The sequence below is a fragment of the Mauremys mutica genome, chromosome 14, assembly GCF_020497125.1.
Source record: "Mauremys mutica isolate MM-2020 ecotype Southern chromosome 14, ASM2049712v1, whole genome shotgun sequence".
Taxonomy (NCBI): Eukaryota; Metazoa; Chordata; order Testudines; family Geoemydidae; genus Mauremys; species Mauremys mutica.
In genome coordinates this window covers 35,825,018-35,846,295 of record NC_059085.1, presented here as the reverse complement: position 1 = coordinate 35,846,295, position 21,278 = coordinate 35,825,018, and the positions used below count along the sequence as shown (strand labels likewise).

Genomic DNA, 21,278 nt, shown 5'->3' with positions numbered 1-21,278 from the left:
TTGCAAGAACAACATTTTTCCTAACCATTTTAAGAAGGGGAATAATATTTCATACATTTCTGCAGGTAGTTTTCATTCTGGCCCTGACTGAGCAAGGCATGTAAGCACATATGTAACTTTAAGCATGTGAGTAGCCCTGTTGACTGACTACTCTTGTTGACTTTTACGTGTGAAATCCTGCCGATTTAAATCAATGGGAGTTTTCTTATCAACTCCAGTGGGACTATGATTTCATTTAGTGAGACTATGCATTTGCTTAAATTTTTGTACATATTTAAATGCCTTCTCGATTCAGGACCTTAAGCGTGATGGGCCAAATTCTGCTCTCATTTATACTGAAAGATTTGGATGTACAGGGAAATTTTCAAAGACCGCAAAATTTGGCTTGATGAGTTACAGATGTAGAGAAATAAGACATTCAGGTGGCAACTACTACTTTTCACTACTTAATGCTTGAAAAGTGCTTTACATCTCAGAAGTGCTGTACAGACATGTACTAATCCAAATCGATTAAAAAAAAGTCACTAAATGTACAGGTGGAATTTTATGCATGCCACTTTTTCTGGACAGGCTTTGCACACACACATTCTATGATTTATGGCAGTGTTTCCCAAACTTGGGATGCCGCTTGTATAGGGAAAGCCCCTGGCAGGCCATGCCGGTTTGTTTACCTGCCGCATCCGCAGGTCCGGCCAATCGCGGCTCCCACTGGCCACGGTTCGCTGCTCCAGGCCAATGGGAGCTGCTTGAAGTGGTGGCCAGTACATCCCTCAGCCCGTGCCGCTTTCCCTACACAAGTGGCGTCCCAAGTTTGGGAAACACTGATATATGGGAACAAGCTTGCATTTGCTTGAGCAAATCATGTAGCGTGGTGTCTACCTGATCTGCATGTACAAACACAAAGATCTGAATTCTAGCATGTATAAAACTTGCACATGAGAAATGGAAGGGTAAGTTTTCAGAAGATAAAAACTCTTTTGTAGGTGCACATTCGAGTGTTTACAATCTTGACTGTGTGTGAAAATCAGGTAGTTATAGGCAGAAGTTCTCTCAGCTCTGTAGCTAGAATTTATGTACAAAAACGGCAGCACTGATTTTGTGAGGGCAATTTACGCCCAAATCATGGAGGCACAGCCTCAGTCTTTTTGAGAATATTAACCCACACTCATGCAAAAATGCAGCTGGGTAGAACAGCATATGCAAATTTTGTTGTAGCTGGGAAGTGAGAACAATCTACTCATAAAGTTTTGCATGTGATTTTAGACCTGATCAAAGCTAAACATTTATTTCAGAAGATACAGAACTGTGTAAGGTAGAGATCTATTGGATTGACTAGTCCAACTCCCTGCTATTATAAGATTGCTCTCATCAGTCTGTTTTTCTAATGTTTTATGTCTCCCTAACACTGGGACTTCCACTATTTCCTTGGCAGATTCCATAATATAGTCAACATGTTTGGGCAATACTGTGTGGCCAAATTAGAAGCAAAACTTCCTGTTGATCGTAATGGGGAGCTTTGCTTCAAATATGATGATAGAATATGACTCTCCTGTCAGTCAGTTCCTCCTGATATTCAACTGCAATGTTCCCATCCCCATATGTTTATATGCACATCTACAATTTCTCTCTTCCTTAATGTTATCATCCTTCAAATACTTGTTTCGCTCTTAGCCCACATATATATATGGATCTCTTCATTTTCCCACATAAACATTTCTAGACTTAGGTTTAAATGGATAGAATCATAGAAATGAAGGGCTTGAAGGGACTTTGAAAAGTCAAGTCCAGCCCCTGCGCGGTGGCAGGACCAGTTAAACCTAGACTGTCCCTGACAGGTGTTTGTCCAAGCTGCTTTAAAAACCTCCAGAGATGGGGATTCCACAGCCTTCTTTGGAAGCTTAATTACCCTTATAGTTAGAAAATTTACCCTAATCTCTGAGCTAAATCACCCTTGCTACAGATTAAGCCCATTACTTACTTCAGTGAACAGTTTATCACAGTCCCCTTTATAGCAGCCCTTAACATCTGAAGACTGTTATCAGGTCCCTCCATCAGTCTTCTTTTCTCAAGTCTAAACATGCTCAGTTTTTTTAACCTTTCCTCATAGGTCAGGTTTTCTAGACCTTTCATCATTTTTGTTGCTCTCCTCTGGACTCTCTACAATTTGTTCACATCTCTCCTAAAGTGTAGTGCCCAGAATTGGACACAATACTGCAGCTGAGGCCTCACCAGTGCCAAGCAGGGTAGGATAGTTACCTCCTGTGTCTTACATACGACTCTCCTGTTAGCCCTCTTTGCAGCTGCATCACATTGCTGACTCATTCAACTTGTGATCCATTACAACCCCCAGATCCTTTACAACGGTACTAGTGCCTAGCCAGTTTATTCCCCATTTTGTACTTGTGCAGATCTTTCCTTCCTAAGTGAAGTACTTTGCTCTTGGATTTAGTGAATTTCACATCTTGTTGTATTCAGACCAATTCTCCAGTTTGTCAAGGTCATTTTGAATTCTAAGCCTGTCCTCCAAACTACTTGCAACCCCTCCCAGCATGGTGTCATCTGCAGATTTTATAAGCATATTCTCCACTCCATTATTCAAGTTGTTAATGAAAATACTGAATAGTACCAGCCCCAGGACTGACCCCTGGGTGACGCCACAAATTTCCCCTGATAGTTTGACAGCGAATCATTGATAACTACTTTTTGAGTAAGGTCTTTTACCCCATTTGTGCAGCTGCCTTATAGTAATTTCATTTTAGACCATGCTTCCCTAGTTTCATTCTGTGAATGTCATGTGGGACTGTGTGAAAAGCCTTACTAAAAACAGGGTATAACACATCTGCTGCTTTCCCGTATCCACTAGGTCAGTAACTCTGTCAAAGAAGGAAATTAGGTTGGTTTGGCATGATTTATTTGTGATAAATATATGCTGGCTATTCCTTTATAACCCTATTATCCTCTAGGTGCTTGCCAACTGATTGTTTAATAATTTATTCCACTATCTTTCCAGGTGTTGGAATTAGGCTGACTGGTCTATAATTCCCTGGGAACTCTTTCCCCCCCCCCCTTTCAAAGATACTATATTTGCCCTTCTCCAGTCTTTGGGGACCTCACCCCAAAGTTCTCAAAGGTAATTGCTAATGGTTCTGAGATTGCTTCAGCTAGTTCCTTAAGTACCCTATAATGAATTTCATCTGGTCCTGCCAAACTGAATACATCTAATTTACTTAAATATTCTTTAACCTGATCTTTCCCTATTTTGGCTTGCATTCTTTCCCCCTTGTTGTTAATATTAAATGTGTTGAGTATCTGGTTACCATTTAACCTTCCTTGGTGAAGACTGAAGCAAAATAGGCATTAAACACCTCTGCTTTTTTGATGTCATCAGTTATTAGCTCTTTCCCCCCCAATAAGCAGAGGATCTACACTTCCCTTAGTCTTTCTCTTGCTCCTAATGTGTTTAAAGTACCTCTTCTTATTGCCTTTTATGTCCCTTGCTAGGTGTGCCTTAGTCTTTCTTATTTTATTCCTACATGATTGTGCTATTCTTTTATACTCCTCCTAAGCAATTCGTCCTCATTTTCACTTTTTGTAGGATTTCTTTTTGATTTTTCAGGTCATTAAAAAGCTCCTGATAGAGCCATATTGGCCTCCTACAATGCTTCCTATCTTTCCTTCACATCAGGATAGTTTGCAATTGTTCTTTTAATATTGTTTACTTGAGAAACTAACAGTTCTCCTGAACACCTTTTTTCCTTAGATTTTCTTCCCATGGGACCTTACCTACCAGTTCTACAAGTTTGTTGAAGTCCATTATCCTTATTCTGTTGCTCTCACTCCTTCCTTCCCTTAAAACCATGAAATCACCCAAAATGCCTTCCATCTTCAGATTCACTTCCAATTCCACCGTGTTGGTCAGAATCAGGTCTAAGATGGTTGTCCCTCAGGTTACTTCCTCCACTTTCTGGGACAGAAAGTTGTCCCCTACACATTCCAAGAACTTAATGGAAATTTTGTGTTTTGCCAAATTACTTTTCCAACAGATGTCTGGATAGTTCAAGTCCCCCATTACTACCAGGTCTTGTGTTTTGGATATTTCAGTTATTTGTTCTAGAAATGCTTTATCCACCTCCCCTTCCTTATTTGGTGGTCTACAGTAGACCCCTACCATGATGTCACCCTATTTTTTACCCCTTTTATCTTTTTACCCAGAGACTCTCAACTGGTCTGCTTCCCACCACCTCCTCGACCTCAGAACAAATACCTGTTTTGATGTGTAAAACCACACAGAAGCAGCAATTTGAGAAAAGCTTTTATTAAATGTACACAACACTCCTCCCCCATCCCAATTTTTCTCATCTTCCCTCCCCAGTGCTGAAGATTGTTTGTTTGTTTGTTTGTTTGTTTGCAGAGGGAGCTGAAGGACTTTAAAAGTCAATCCCTGGGAACTGATCCCTGGGATCAAGTTGAATCAGAGGAGGCCAAATTTCTGACATTCAGGGAAAACATTTTAAAAATATAAATGAGAACTTATTTTCTCCCCTACAAATGGGACATAATTCATATTAATATAAACACCCAAAATTAGAAAGGAAAAAAAAACCCAGAAAGCCTATCGAAGGTTAGCCCTTCCAGGCTCCTGACAAATTTAGAGAGGAGCAACAAAAATTATCAATACTTCTTTAGTAAAGATGTGCTCAGAAGCTGAACAGAGTATACTTGGATTACCAGAATTCCCTGGTTCTGTGATATGATGCCTGTGCAACCTAAAATTCTATTGGCCTTTCTACTATTCCATGGTGCACATTTGTCTCTAGCTTGCAGTTCGCTATCAGACTCTTAAAAGTCTCTTTTGGCATTATAGTTTTCCACACTTCTCATTGAATATCTGTGTTTTAGATTGTTTTCCTACAGATGTTTAAACATACATAAATAGATGTAGCATGCTTATTGATAATCATACAGGATGAGCACAAAATCTACTTCTCGGGCTACACAATTACGTATTTGCTAGCAATATTCCAAAATGAATATCATTTTGGTCCAGTTCATGCCATTGTTTTTTTAAGCAGAACTCCCCACTGAACTCCATATAATATATTCTGTCTGTTTCCAGACTCTCTGTAGGGTCCCATGTACTATTTCTCTGGCCTCTCTGGTATTGGCCTCTCTGGCATTTTCACCTTCCTGCCACTTAATATAATTTGTGAAATTCATTAAAATGTAGTTTATTTTGTCTTCCAGACCAGATCCAGCACTGATTCCTGCAGGAGCCCAGTAGATATCTTCCCCAACTCAATACACTGCTGTTTATCATTTAATTTTCTTTTATGGCCCTTCAACCAGTTTTCATTTGACAGGAGATTATTCCTACCCAAGTCCTATTTGAATTAATGATTTAACGTTAGAAACAAAAATTCACAAGACCAGATCCTCAGCTGGTGTAAATCAGCCAAATTACAATTTAGGCCAGCTGAGGCTCGGTCCTGCATCTACTGCTTTGCTGAAATCAAAATATATTACAACTACTGCTTTCTCTAGATTGCTTTTTTTTAAATAAGACTACAAAATTAGCAATCAGGTTTGTCTGGCAAGATTTCCCTTTTATAAACCGATATAAAATGTACTTAAACTGCTAAAAAAATAGACTACTATCTTCCTAAGAGCTTAGTTGAGTTATTTCTCCTCCCGCCTCCCCTTCTTACAAATGGGTGTTTTTAAAGACTTCTCTCTAAACTTTGCTTATATTCAGAAAGTCTCAGTGAATCGGGAATTTATCCCTAAACTTGCCTACACATAATCTGTATAAATCAATAGAAGTACCAGGTTTAAAAAATTAGAGTTTCAAATAAATACATGAAATTTAACAGTCCATTTGCATATATAAATATAAAAAGAGAAACATTCTCTAAAAATGTTACAATGAGCAACCCTTGGTAGCATTTTTATAACTATTCTGCAGTGATTACTTTGGATAGCCTTGTTAATTATACATTTAATTCTATTATTTATTGATACATCGGCACTCCTGTAAGCACATTGAGTCCTTTCCAGTACAAGGATATCAGATAAATTATATGGGGATGATAAATCCTACTGGAATGATAGGGCAATACTTGTGATTGAAGTCTGCCATAAGAAGCAATCTGTCTGCTAGGAGAATAATAACACAGATAGCTGTCAGCTTGAACCTGACATATTTCATGAGAAGAAGAGTGTAAGTAAACCAGTGATGTGACATATATCTCTAACACTACAAGCACTGCTTTTTTTCATGTCTAGAAGAATGAATATTGGTATTTCATGTGTGTACCTCCACTTTCAGTTTTTGACTCATAATGCATATGGAGTAGTTCTGTCAATCTTTACTAAAGCCATCAACAATCTAGAATTTATTTTTTCATTTACTCTTCTGCTTTTTAACTCAGTAAATTATTAATCCCCAGAAGTATTTTTACCCTAACTAGGAAGAATAAAAACAATGGATTAACCATGTTCCTGGGTTTGAAACAGATTTTGGATTACCAAAAGCTGTTGAGTTTAAAAAACAATAACAGAAGTTTTCTATATATTTAGGTAATAGACTTTCAAAAAAGTTTGAATCAAATCTTCAAAATTAGCAAGTGACCTGTGAAGTTAAATAACCCATTGGTAGAATTTATGTTGAAAATTTGCATGACTCTCTTTAAAAAATGAAATAAAATACCAAAGCAAAATTATAATTTTTCAAAATGAGCAATGTCTAGTTAAAGATAAAAGGAAATAATTCCATTAGTAATCTGAATCTTTTTTCAAAAACCACAATGGCACTGAGCCAATTACAATCAATGCAAATCCTAAAAGAAAGGAACATAGGCATGTTTTATGCTAAAATCAACTGCATGAACTTCAACTGTGATGTAGTTACTAGCATGAATTATGATGTTCCATTTAGTGTTAGTTTACCTCCCTTTACTCCTGATATCAACAAACCTAGTGATAATAACTTGAATTGCATACCATAGTTGAGGTTAATCTTTTGTCAGGCAAATGTATGCTTGGCTCTGCTTTGACACGTGCAGAGAACTCTATAATATAACCTTTGGGTTTTTAGACATCTTTAATTAAGTGGGGATAAACAGAGTAAATCACTAGTTTAACAAAACAGCTAAAGCCCAAAGGAAGTCCAGCTGTGGCTGGGTCAGGAGGAATCACAATGGAAAGCAGAGAAGCTAAGGAGAGAGTGGGCCTTTGTGTAATGTATAGTTTGATTCTGGGCTGCACAAGCCTTGCTGCCTTGTCTACTTACTCCACTGATGGTAGCAATCATGGCAGCTCCAGCTCAAGTTTTAACTTCCATGTCAACTAGACCTGCTCTGAGCAGATTTGAGCAAACATTTTTTCCTATGTTTCTAATAGAGTCTGAAATGAACATAGTAACTTTTAACAAAACCAAACCCTCTTCTCCACTGTCTATAAGTGTTCTGCATGTGTGTGGTTAGCGCTGGTAAAAGGTGTCAAACTGACATCCCTGGGGACTGAAGCTCTGTGTTCACCCGCAGAATATTGTCTCAACCCGCCTAGGAGAAACCACACACCAGGGACCAGAGATTTGCTCCATACTGCATGGCCCTTGGTCTCTCTCTTTGCTGAAATTGTGGGTTTTAAACATGCAAGCTAGATGTGAAAAGCTAGATACCCTGTTACTAAGCCCCGACCATCCAGACCTTAGATATTAATGCAGCTTTAGAAAGAAAAAGGCTATTTATTTCCATGTTTCCAACTTCAGCAATGATTTTAGCCCAGCACCGGGAATACTGTCAATGCTGCAGATCTGAGAGAAGGAGCCCACCATATCTGTTTGTGTGGTTCATGCATAGAGGTGGGCTGCTGGGTTACAGAAAAGATTCAAAGGAGTAGGCCAGGTATGGCTTTCTCTGGAGAATTTTGGGCTCTAGCCACGCTGCTCAATAAACTTGAACTCCTCTTGGTGATCTGGGGGATGAGCTCTCAGGGCCAGCAACACAAAGCTATGTCTGTCTAAAGTTAACATGGCAAGTCTTTGGTTTGCCTCAGTCAGCAGTCATTTAGTTATAGTACAGCAGTCCCATACTTATACATAAAGTTGTTTGCCTCATAATGAAGTGATGGATTCTATAGGAATGATGGATTTAATGTAATTTTTATAAGTATGGTGAGTTTGGTGCTCGATAGGATTTACCTTTACTACAGTATCCCTTATCGTTTGGGCCCTATCAAATTCATGGCCATGAGAAACTATAACTGGGTTAAAAAAGCAAAGTTCATGGAGTGATAGGTCTATTAATAGCTATTAGCCAAGATGGTCAGGGACACAACCCCATGCTCTGGATGTCCCTAAGCCTCTGACTGCCAGATGCTGGGACTGGACATCATGGGATGGATCACTTGATAATTGCCCTGTTTTGTTCATTCTCTCAGAAGCATCTGGCATTGGCCACTATCGGAAGACAGCTGTGAAATCTGATCTTTTGTGTGCTTTTACGCTATGCTATTCAGATTTCACGGGTGAGACCAGCGTTTCCCAAACTGGGGGTCCTGACCCAAAAGGAAGTTGCAGGGGGGGGTCACAGGTTATTTTAGGGGGGTTGCAGTATTGCCAACCTTACTTCTGTGCTGACTCCAGAGCTTGGTGGCTGGAGAGTGATGGCTGTTGGCCGAGTGCCCGGATCTGAAGGTTGCGCCCCGCCAGCAGCAGCACAGCAGTAAGGGTGGCAATACCATACTGTGCCACCCTTTCTTCTGCGCTGCTGCCTTCAGAGCTGGGCAGCCGGATAGTGGCATGTGCCGACTGAGAGCCCAGCTTTGCAAGCAGCAGTGCAGAAGTAAGGGTGGCAATACCATACCATACCATCCTTAGATCTGCGCTGCTGCTGGCAGTGGCTCCGCCTTTAGAGCTGGGTTCCCGGCCTGCAGCCACCGCTCTCCAACTGCCCAGCTGTGAAGGCAGTGCTGCTGCCAGCAGCAGCACAGGGTTAAGTATAGCAGTACTGCAACTCCTTTTTGGGTCAAAAATTACAACACCGTGAAATTTCAGATTAAAATAGCTGAAATCATGAAATTTATGATTTTTAAAATCCTATGACCATGAAATTGACCAAAATGGACCATGAATTTGGTAGGGCCCTACTTATAAATATTGCAAAAAACTGTGGGTGGTAAGTGTCTAGTTTTGTATGGTACCAACAGTGTTAACGCCTCTGTGTGTGTGTCCCCAATATGAAAGACAGAGTACATTCCCCACTGGATCCTAACTATTTAGGGGGTGGGGGGAGGTAAAATTTAAGGCCTAATGTGCTTGGCAATGCTTTTAGCTGTGTTCAATTATTGGAAATTAATTTCAAAATCACACGTTTGTTACTTAATAGAAGTCTTGATAAACAAGACAAAACAATCCTAGATGCAGAATGACTGATTCAATGGAAATCAATAACATCACTTATACAGAGACACTCTGAATCCCTGTGCATTTGAGTGCAGGGTTGGGGCCTCAGTTTGTAAAGAATACAGTGCATGAAAATGTCAAATGGACAATGAAATAAAAGCAGTGAAGGATTAAGATGACTTTTAAGTTTTTGAATTTTTATCCTGAGATAAGATCCTGATTTGTGTATAAATCATTGCAGTACTAATCAAACATATTGTGTTAGAGGCCAGATTTCCACTAAGGGTAGTCCTTTTTATATTTGAACAACTATTTCTTAAAACTGCAGGCAGGGATTAGTGATCACATCTTTTCTTTTGGGAGAGATTATTTGAAAAAATAATTTCCATTGCATATAATAGTTGGATCCATCTGGATAAAATTCCAAGCATGGAAAGATGGAATATTTGAGCTCCATAAATTTTAAAAAGATATTCAGTAGGGAACCCCACCCTCCAAAAATACAGATTAAGAGTTGCCTTTAATTTTCAGGTTAACCACATTCCCATCTATTAAGATGGCTTTCTTTTGCTTTTATGGCTACATGCTTACCTCTGGGGTCAGTGCATTGTTATCTGAAGTCTGGCTGGAGAGCAGAATGTGTGTGAAACCATCTTCTTTCCGGACCACAATGTCCCTGAACCGACAGTTACTTTCATTTTGACGCACGCTGTACCTTAGTCTCTTATCAAAGACATAATCTTTCTCCCCATCCAGTTTCCTTTTCACAGTGCTGTGCAGATTCAGGCCTCCGTTGGCCAGAGAGGAACCTTTCAAATGCAAACAACCAAAATGGATACATGTGATCATGTCTATACCTCCAAAGAAAACAGTGTAGTGTATCATTAACTTGAATTTCACTTGATGTCTAGATCATCCTGTTCCAAGGGTGGGCAAAAATGTGTCCAGCAACCAAATGTGGCCCACGAATCCTAGTGTGTCCCCTGATAGTTCATTTTTACTACAGCGGTTCAGCCTGCGTATCCCAGCATGAAATGCTCAATCATGATCTGAGCAGAAGACCACTCCAATCTAGATCAATCATTGCATTTTGGGACTAGTGGTCTCAACAGATGTGCCTGTAGTGGAAAATGAGAGCAGCTGTACCCTGCTCTTTTATGTGAATTTGGGGTGACCCTCAAGTTCATGGGAAAATTCTAATTCAATTTTCTTTGGCAAAGCTGGGCATGATTGACTTAGTCCATATCACCTCTTCCTAAGATACATTTTGTTCCTTGTATACAGAACTAAAGCCATTGCCAACTCCATTTGGCAACTTTAATGTAGGAACAAGATCCTCAATTGTACATCTCTATAGGGACTCAGAGCAATATAGAGCAGTTCATATCAAACATTTACAGCTAAGCTGACTCCACTATCACAGTCCTCTTCCTTATAATTCCAGCGGTCACCATTAAAGGTAGTATTTTACCCATTGTTATCGCACTGTGGTATCTGAGATTATGCTCAAATTAGGATAGAACTTGATACAAGGTGCTCCATTGGAGAGGATTCAGGGAAAGGCAAACATATTTGTAAATGTGAAGTTTGTGTCCAAGAATTAGACAGTTTTGGGAGGAAACTAAGAGTCATCTCATGACAAAATGCTGGCTTCCTCGAGGTCCCCTGACCTGCTTACCTAATGCTCCAGTAAAGGATCTACATTTTAAACAGGATGACAAATTAACTTTTTTTTTTTGTACTGTTAGCAGCAAGACCTTGTATTGCACATTATTGGGAAAATATTACTTCTCCTTCAATGGAATTGTGGAATAGTAAAATACATACTGTCCTCATATTAGAGGACATATTACACCATGTGTATATACCCAAGAGAAGTGCCAAAAAGAGGATAGCCATTTTAAAAATTTGGTCACCCTTTTTAGCATACTCGGAGAATGAGGGCTCTCCAACTAGGAAGCCAGAATCATTAGCCAGGTTCTTTGAATATTAAGCTGATCCTTAATAAGTAATAATATATAATGAAGTAAGTTAATGTCTTATTGTAACTTTATATTAATAAAAGTCCCCTCCCCACAAAAGAGGGACTAGGACACAACTGTGGTATCTCATATACCACTGTGCAGTAACAGAGGTAAATACTGACTTTTTAATCACCTGTACTTTTAACATAAAACTGCAAAAAAAGTATTAATGCTGGTGCCATTTTGCAGAACACATATTGATAGGAAAACACCAAATCAATGACAAGAAATACATGCTTCCTCTTTAAAAACAAAACCACCACAACAAAACATCATCTTACTGAGAAACATTCAGTTTATCCTGCGTTCTGCTTGCAGCAAATTGTAACTCCTGCTTTGTTCATATTTATAATTCCTATGGGATATTCACGAAATATGTTGTCATTAGTAACAATACACAAGTAGGCCAAAGGCTGTGTTACGGAGTCATAAAAATATCCTAAACACATGCTTTCTGTAAGTCTCCTTTTTGCAGTTACAGATATTTTAAATGTCATTGCCATTAAAAATGATGGGTGAATAAAATAATTAGATAAGTTCATGGCGGATAGGTCCATCAATGGCTATTAGTCAAGATGGTCAGAGTGTCCCTAAACCTCTGACTGCTAGAAATTGAGACTGGATGACGGGATAGATGACTTGATACATTTCCCTGTTCTGTTCACTCCCTCTGAAGCATCTGGCACTGGCCACTGTCGGAAGACAGGATACTGGGCAAGTGGACCATTGGCCATACTGGATCAGACCATTCTTAGGTTCTTATATAGACTGTGCAAAAGCAGAAGTTTAAAGTTGCTCAATTTACTTGATATATTGGCCATTTAAAAAAAAAAAGAAAAAGAAAAGAGAGAGATGGTCCCAAAATACTCCAAAAGTCCAAGAAGGAAAAAAAGGAGTACAGTCTGCATCCAAACCTGAATCTGTATTTAATTGTTTGTTCTTACCTCTAGAGTGGAGTAAACCAACCTCCTGGTTTTGGTATTAAAAAGCTAAGAGGGTTTTTTTGAGGAGGAGGGATGGAAATTAGGACATGGATGTAAATTTTGTAGCTTAGATCATCTTTGTCCAATTAAAACGCATTGTTACTGATGACTGTAATGATGAATTTATAGTGAAAGATTCCCTAATAGGAGCCAGCCATCTTCCTTAGATAGTCTTAATATTTCCATTACTTGATGTCTGAGTAGCTAATTCAACTACATGACTAGCCATCACTAAACCCTGGACTCTGCAAATGTTCACGTCCTGTAAAATATCTCTTTATACCCTGCAATTATTATATTTAGTACTAAACTATATTAAATGTCTAATAGTATTCAGCTGATAGAGTCTGGCCTTATTTAATAGATACATATTTGTTAATTCTATTTTTTCAGGGATTCAATAAAACTCTTTTTATAGTTAAATTATAAACACTCTCTAGTAGAGTTCTAGCAGATATATTCAATTAAATTATGGTTTACTGATTGAAACATTAAATTTAAATTAGTTCCTTAGTTTAGAAAGACTATTTGAAGCCTTTAGGGTTGGGTTTTTTTTGACAAGAATTATTTTCAAATGTAAAATTCCCAAACCAACAACACATGTCATTTAATGCTTGAAATTTTAAAAATTGTAACTTGTACATTTTTGGCTTCTTCCTTGTTTATAGTGACTCATTACTAGAGCACAATGACCTGTCTGGTAGTTTATTCCTTTTTTTTCTGTTCATGAATTATTTGCAAACTGAGATCTCAATCTTGCAAACACATATGTGCTTAACTTTAAACTCAGGAGGAGTTCCATGGAAGTCAGTGGGAGTATTAATGTGCTTTACGATAAGCAGTGTAGACGTGTCTGTGGCACTGGTGACTGACTGACTTTTACAGATTTGTTCGGCATTCAGAATTGTTCAGCAAATACTTTGTGAAAGCATTTCAGCCTGTCATTGTTTGCAACCAACTTCCTTTATCTAGGTCTTCATCTATTTTCTGTTCGCTAACAGTATATGTCATCTAGGATGCATGGTACTGTTTCTTGTGCCTGACTGGAGGACTGTAGCTTTTTTACAAATAGTAGATGGGAAATAGGGTTCCCAGGTGTTCAGTTTTCGACTGGAATGCCTGGTCAAAAAGGGACCCTGGTGGCTCTGGTCAGCACCACTGACTGTCACTGGGCCATTAAAAGTCTGGTCAGCAGCGCAAAGGGGCTAAGGCAGGCTCCCTGCCTGCTGTGGCTCCCGGAAGCAGTGGCATGTCCCCCCTCTGGATCCTATGTGTAGGGGCAGCCAGGGGGCTCTGCATGCTGCCCCTGCCACAAGCGCCAGTTCTGCAGCTCCCATTGGCCAGGAACTATGGCCAATGGGAGCTGCAGGGGCAGTGCCTGTGGACGGGGCAGCACGCAGAGCCACCTGGCAGTGCCTCTGTGTAGGAGCCGGAGGAGGGACATGCCGCTGCTTCTGGGAGCTGCTTGAGGTAAGCACCGCCCAGAGCCTGTACTACGACCCCCTCTTGTGCCCCAGCCCTGATCCTCCTCCCACACTCCAAACCCCTGCCCCAGCCCAGAGCCCCCTCCTGCACCTTGAACTCCTCACTTCTGGTTCCACTCTGGAACCCACACTCCCAGCCCAGAGCCCATACCCCCTCCCAACCCCCTGCTTCAGCCCAGAGCCCCCTCCCATACTCCAAACCCCTCGGCTCCACCCCCCAGCTTGGAGCCCCCAACTGGACCCCAACCCCTCATCCGCGGCCCGACCCCAGAGCCCACATCCCCAGTTGGGGCTCTCACCCGCTCCCGCACCTCAACCCCCTGAGCCAGCCCAGTGAAAATGAGTGAGTGAGTGTGGGGAGAGTGAGCGAGAGAGGGAGGGGGGAATGGAGTGAGTAGGGGCGGGGCCTCAGAGAAGGGGCAGGGCAGGGGGTGGGGCAAGGGTGTTCGGTTTTGTGTGAGTAGAAAGTTGGTAACCCTAATGGAAAAGCAAAGAAATTTCAAGATGGCTACTTGAATAGGTGCCTTGTTAGGAAAGAAGTCAGACATGACAATCATAGTTGTTCCTTCTGGCCTTTAAATCTGTGAACAACTTCTGGTATGAACCTTTAAGCAAACTTATACTTAGGTATTCATCAATTTCATTTTTCACAAACATTCTTATAAACAAACAAAATTTCTTGTATAAATGTTCATGTGAAATGAATAATTGGGCTTGTGAATAATTCGTTTGTTTTTTTTTGGGGGGGGTGGGGGAACGACCAAAGATTCCAATACTATGTTTGTGCACTTTTTGCTCTGCTTCGTGCTCACTATGTTGTTTGGTCCATCTGCAAGCCTGCTGGAGAGGGAGATTTTGCAATAAAGTCTAAAGAATTTAGGAAATTAGATGCAAGAATGGACATGAGATGGAAGCAGCCTTGGGCTAACTGCATTGGTAATCTGCATACTATTAAGGAATAAGCAACAGCTGTTCTAAGTACAGATGGTAAGGGAAGGGTGGGGGCTTAATTCTTAAGGGAAATCCATCAAAACAAAAAGCCTCTCGTCAATCAGTTTATCATCATTATTTGTTGCATCTCATTTTGTTCAAATAGTGCGCCAAGTGGGGAAGTTAAAGATATGACAAAAGAAGCAGTTAACCTCACAGCAATTATTATAAGCATAGTGTGTGTCAGCCAACAGGATTTTAACCAACAGAAGGTCTACATGCAATGTACAATGGCACCTATGTTTTCTTATTTATGCTTTCCTCAAATGACACTGAAGATTGCATGTAGACCTTCTGTTGGTTAAAATCCTGTCAGCTGACACACACTTTGCCTATAATTGTTTTAGGTTTCATGCAACGATTTACACCAATGCAACTAAGGGTACGTCTACACTACGGGATTATTCCAATTTTACATAAACCGGTTTAGCAAAACAGATTGTATAAAATCGAGTGCGCGCGGCCACACTAAACACATTAAATCGGTGGTGTGCATCCACGGTCCGAGGCTAGCGTCGACTTCTGGAGCGTTGCACTGTGGGTAGCTATTCCGTAGCTATCCCATAGTTCCCGCAGCCTCCCCCGCCCCTTGGAATTTCCGGGTTGAGATCCCAGTGCCTGATGGGGCAAAAATCATTGTCGCGGGTGGTTCTGGGTACAGCCTCACCCCTCCCTCCGTGAAAGCAGCAGACAACTGTTTCGCGCCTTTTTTCCTGGGTGAACTGTGCAGACGCCATAGCACAGCAAGCATGGACCCTGCTCAGCTCAATACCACAATCGTGCATGTTTTAAACACCTTGCGCACTCTCGTGCAGTATATGGTGAACCAGGACCTTCAAACCGAGGCGAGGAGGAGGCGGATACTGCTCGGAGGCCAATACCGTCGATTTGCGGCCACACTAACCCTATTCCGATATGTTAATCCCGATATTAGCGGGTGTGGCGTTAAATCGGTTTTATGCTCCTAAAACCGGTTTAAACGCCTAGTGTAGACCAGGCTTAAAATAGGTCTGGTCGTTTTTGCATGAAACCTAAAACTGATACAAATACCAATAACTATCCATGGATTATCTATGGGAGGAATGTCTGATAGTCCCATGATAGCGCAATTCTGTATCAAAATTCTGAACAATGTTGCCTGTCTGTCAATATCAGTATTCCAGCATGGAATGCAGACGCTCATCTCTAGTTGTTGGAACCTAAACATAATTTAGTTATCTACTTTGAGATGGGCCAAGATAGTGAATATCAACCTCTGCAGCTATAATTAAATAATGCGTCTTCCTACTGAACATTCAGCCTAAAACAAAATGGTGCCTAACTTTTTCACCTGGTTAGTACGTGGTAGGGTAACAGTTAACACCTTAATATGTCAAGATGATAAATGACTGTGGCATGGAGTAAAGCTAACCATCCCCCAAACAATGAATAATGTATGTGAAATAAATTAGAGATGTCACAAAGAAACACAGGAAGCTTTAGCTACCTCTGAACTTGGTTTCCCAGCCTAAGCACAGAGATGAAAGTTTTAGTTCAGTTTTTTTATGCTGTCAGTTTATATGTGAAAGAGAGCATGAGACAATGTTTCCTTAATTTACCTAGGTCTATAAATTAAATACTGGGTTATAAATAATCTGCAATAAAACTTGTGAAGGTGTGTAGAAAGAGCCATGTAAAGATTGGGAAGAAGAGTTGGTAAAAGTCACCAAAGGAACAAAATTTATATTAGAGTCTAGAGATCCCAGCTGACTTCAGGGCCACATTATGCTAGGTGCTGTACAAAACTCATCCCGATAGACATACTGTCTAAAAAGATGAAACAAAGGGTGGGAAAGGAAACAGAGAAGTGACATGCTTAATATACAGCAGTTCAGTGCTGAGCCAGGAACAGAACCCAGTCAAGTGCCCTATGCACTAGATCACACTGTCTCTCTAGCTACCATGTTAGCTAAGAATTGATGAGTAGGGCCCTACCAAATTCACGAAAAACGTGTCCCAGACTGTTAAATCTGTTCTTCTCCCGTGAAATCTGATCTTTTGTGTGCTTTTACCCTATACTGTACAGATTTCATAGGGGAGTCCAGCGTTCCCCAAATTGGGGGGCCTGACCTAAAAAGGAGCTGCGGGGGGGGGACAATGTTATTTTGGGGGGGGGGGGGAATCACAATTTGCCACCCTTACTTCTGCACTGCCTTCAGAGCTCGGCAACCGGAGAGCAGTGGCTGTTGGCCAGGTGCCCAGCTCCGATGGCAGCGCCCCACCAGCAGCAGCACAGATGTAAGGGTGGCAATACCATACCATGCCACCCTTTACTTCTGCACTGCTGCCTTCAGAACTGGGCGGCTGGACAGTGGTGTCCGCTGACTAAGGGCTCAGAACTGCAGGCAGCAGCACAGAAGTAAGGGTGGCAGTACCATACCATGCCACCCTTACTTCTGTGCTGCTGCTGGCGGCGGCTCTGCCTTCAGAGCTGGAGCTGGGTTCCCAGCCAGCAGCCACCGCTCTCCAGCTGTGAAGGCAGCACCACCGCCAGCAGCAGTGCAGAAGTAAGGGTAGCAGTACTGCAACCCCTCAGCCCCTACAATAACCTTGTGAACTCCCCACAACTCATTTGGGTCAGGACCCCTACAATTACAACACTGAAATTTCAGATTTAAATAGCTGAAATCATGACATTTTTAAAATCCTATGACCATGAAATTGACCAAAATGGACCATGAATTTGGTAGGGCCCTAATGATGAGTCTCCCACACTTTAACGAAGTTTGTTACTCACTTGTTGCAAGGATGTTCCAGAAGAGCAAATGAAAGTAAGAATGTCCCAGAGGCAGTTCTGTTGCATTAAACTCTCAGGAGTGTTTTTTGGTAATAGTTTTAGAGCCATGTAATCAATTACGCACCTGCAGGGTTCCTTAAATCAACACATTTCTATCCAGACTGACCTGAGAGAGTGAGACAAGGTGGGTGAGGTAATAGCTCTTATTGGACCAGAGTGTCACAGCTAAGTAAGGTGGAACAGATTGTTTAGCATAAGCAGTTAACACACACATGAATGGCAAATAAATGGCAAATGAAATTTAATGTGGATAAATGTAAAGTAATGCACATTGGAAAAAATAACCCCAACTATACGTACAATATGATGGGGGCTAATTTAGCTACAACTAATCAGGAAAGAGATCTTGGAGTCTTTGTGGATAGTTCTCTGAAGACGTCCATGCAGTGTGCAGTGGCAGTCAAAAAAGCAAACAGGATGTTGGGAATCATTCAAAAAGAGACAGAGAATAAGACGGAGAATATCTTATTGCCCTTATAAATCCATGGTATGCCCACATCTTGAATACTGCATACAGATGTGGTCTCATCTCAAAAAGATATACTGGCATTAGAAAAAGTTCAGAGAAGGGCAACTAAAATGATTAGGGGTTTGGAACGGGACCCATATGAGGAGAAATTAAAGAGGCTAGGAATTTTCAGCTTGGAAAAGAGGAGTCTAAGGAGGGATATGATAGAGGTATATAAAATCATGAGTGGTATGGAGAAAGTGAATAAGGAAAAGTTATTTACTTGTTCCTATAATATACAAACTAGGAGCCACCAAATGAAATTAATGGGCAGCAGGTTTAAAACAAATAAAAGGAAGTTCTTCACACAGCACACAGTCAACCCGTGGAATGCCTTGCCCTGAGGAGGTTGTGAACGCTAGGCCTATAACAGGGTTTAAAAGAGAACTGCATAAATTCATGGAGGTTAAGTCCATTAATGGCTATTAACCAGGATGGGTAAGGAATGGTGTCCCTAGCCTCTGTTTGTCAGAGGGTGGAGATGGATGGCAGGAGAGAGATCACTTGATCATTACCTGTTAGGTTCACTCCCTCTGGGGCACCTGGCATTGGCCACTGTTGGTAGACAGGATACTGGGCTGGATGGACCTTTGGTCTGACCCAGTATGGCCGTTCTTATGTCAAAGGGCCATTCAAGGTGAAGAGGCGTGTTAACACCCCTCCAGTTATAGGTGGGTGAAGGAAAGAGGAAAAAGGCAGCTGGGGTAAGGGGTTTGGGATTATTATTGGATTTATGGTTTATTACAGCAACGTGTCTATTGAGTCCATTGGAAAGTGTTGTTGTGCAGGTTTCCTTTGAGGATGAGGACTGATAGGTCGGATCACTTTGTAAAAAGTGCTCACCCACAGGTGATGTGCTTTTGTTGTTATAATTTTTCCTGTGTGAGTTCATTCGAGAGCACAGTGATGTGTGGTGTCACCCACATAACCCCCCACCCCCAGCTGCCTCTCTCACCTTCCTTCCTCCCCCCTCCCCACCCTCATGATGGGAGGGGTGTTAACAGGCCACTTTACCTTGAATGGTCCCTTAAAATGTGTTAACTACTTATGCTAAACAATCTGTTCCACCTTGTGTTTAGCTGTGACACTGTGAGTATGTTTCCCAGACCTGAAAAAGAGCCCTGTACGCTCCAAAGTTTGTCTTTTTCACCAAACGAAGTTGGTCCAATAAAAGATATTACCTCACCCACCTTGTCTCTCTCATATCCTGGGATCAACTTGGCTACAACAACACTAAGAAAGTGAGTATTTTTGGTTGCATTTTACTGTTTCCTATAATGAACAGAATAAGGGGAATAAAAAGGAAGCAGGAAACTGGGTTGATAGAGAATATTTAAATTAAGGACACCATGACACTATGAAGGTTTTCATAGTGTAAAGATACAGAGGTTAGTGATACATAACAAGCAGGCATTCTTCAGCAGACGATGTGCAGAACTAGAGCAGGGCAGGAAGAAGACTATTTAAAGGGAAAAATTTGATGCTGTCAAGGAATTTGACACAACAATCACTCTCAATTGCAGTATCATGAAAGAAGCAGATAGCAATGGGATAACAGAAGACAACAAATGTCATCAGAATCCTGCTTCAAGCTATAGAAAGTTTTTCAACAGATGTTCCAGAGTTTACCTAGTGTTTGTTTTTCCTCATGGCCTGGCCTATTACAGTCATTCACAATGCAAGAGTCCAGACCTCCAAGGCTAACAGCACGCATCTCCTCGGCAACATCAAAACAATAGGTGTTCATAGTTTATGGCGAGATGCAAAGGAAACAAGAGAGCAGCGTACATTAACCTACCGCACACCCTTCCACTTACTGACAGGGAAGAGCTGAGAGGATGTGGCTATTTTTGGGGAATTGCAATGCTGTGTGTTGAAATGGACTAGCTAGTGCTAGTGTGTATGGCAAGTGCAGCCCCCTAGTGGACAGAACCAGTGCGGCTCAGGGCATTTTGATTTATGTTGTTCTCTAATGTCCACCAGGCAAAAAGCTTTTACCCTGATGGAGGCAGATATAAGTATTCATATCGTCATTTGTTACATGGTTCTGTTCCGCCATTCTAGGTACCAGAACTAATAAAATACAGTGATCTTGTGATTAAGGAAAATTAAGAGTAAGCGGAGGAATGCGGAATGGAAATTTTTAAAATTTTGGTAAATGTATTTAAAGGTGGGGTTGAACATTAGCATTTTAAATATATAGATATTACTGTACATTATGAGGTGCTTGAAGCTTTTATCACCAGCTGTTGAGTCCCTTAAAAGATAATAGGAGAAGATGGTAAGCACTACTTGATCTGGGCTTTCAAGGTTGGGGCTGGATTCTTCCCTTCGGCAGAGAAGTCTATGAAAGAGGCAGTATTTTTTCCAGGTAATTATCTCCTCAAGGAGGGAGGGTGCAGATTGTGGGCAAAAGGTGTAGTCTCCCAATCCGGCAGATCCTGGGAAGAATGCAAGTCCATGGGATGCAGAGGCAAAAGCTGTGTCTGTGGCTATCCCAGCTGCTCTGCTGAGTCTGACATGGCTGCACAGTGGTCCAAACCTCCAGTAATGTGCATGCAGGTATGTGTGTGCATGTGCACACACACACATCTGCAAGTACACTATGGGTCTGTTGGTGAAAATTGTATCCGTGGAGTGTGCAGGTGATAGCCCATCCAAGTGTATGTGTATACAAAGCGGGGCATGCATTAGTGGAGGCCACTTTAGGGAGCCACTGAACCTCAGTCCCCGAACATATTTTATTTCTACAGCACCATTAGTATGTGTGGTATTTTATAGACAAAATACAGGTTATTTAATTATAGGGTTACTCAGCTTATGGCATAAATTTAATTATGGGGCCTTTCACTTCTTGGCTATGGGTTGGACTATAACCAAGATTGGGGATGACTGAAGACTTAGCTGCCGTCCTATGTAAAAGGAGTTGGTGATGTCAGTCCAGTACTAAGTGGACATATGCCCTCATCACAACTGGCATCTGTATTACTGCTAATAAGCCTTCCTGTAAGTGTGCAAACTGAGGGGAGAACATATTAGTCTCGGCTGGA

General features: G+C 41.2%; 1 protein-coding gene and 1 long non-coding RNA gene across 2 annotated transcripts in view; one reads left to right on the top strand and one right to left on the bottom strand.

Moving 5' to 3' along the window:
- LOC123349143 overlaps positions 1 to 21,278 on the top strand; it is a 208,156-nt gene that overhangs the window by 83,313 nt on the left and 103,565 nt on the right. The window lies entirely within an intron of this gene.
- The window catches only part of CDYL2 (chromodomain Y like 2), an 80,894-nt gene that overhangs the window by 14,107 nt on the left and 45,509 nt on the right, over positions 1 to 21,278 (bottom strand). Inside the window, exon 3 of the mRNA XM_044986917.1 lies at positions 9,995 to 10,212. Coding sequence (XP_044842852.1) covers positions 9,995 to 10,212 — 218 coding nt within the window. The remainder of the gene's footprint in view (positions 1 to 9,994; positions 10,213 to 21,278) is intronic.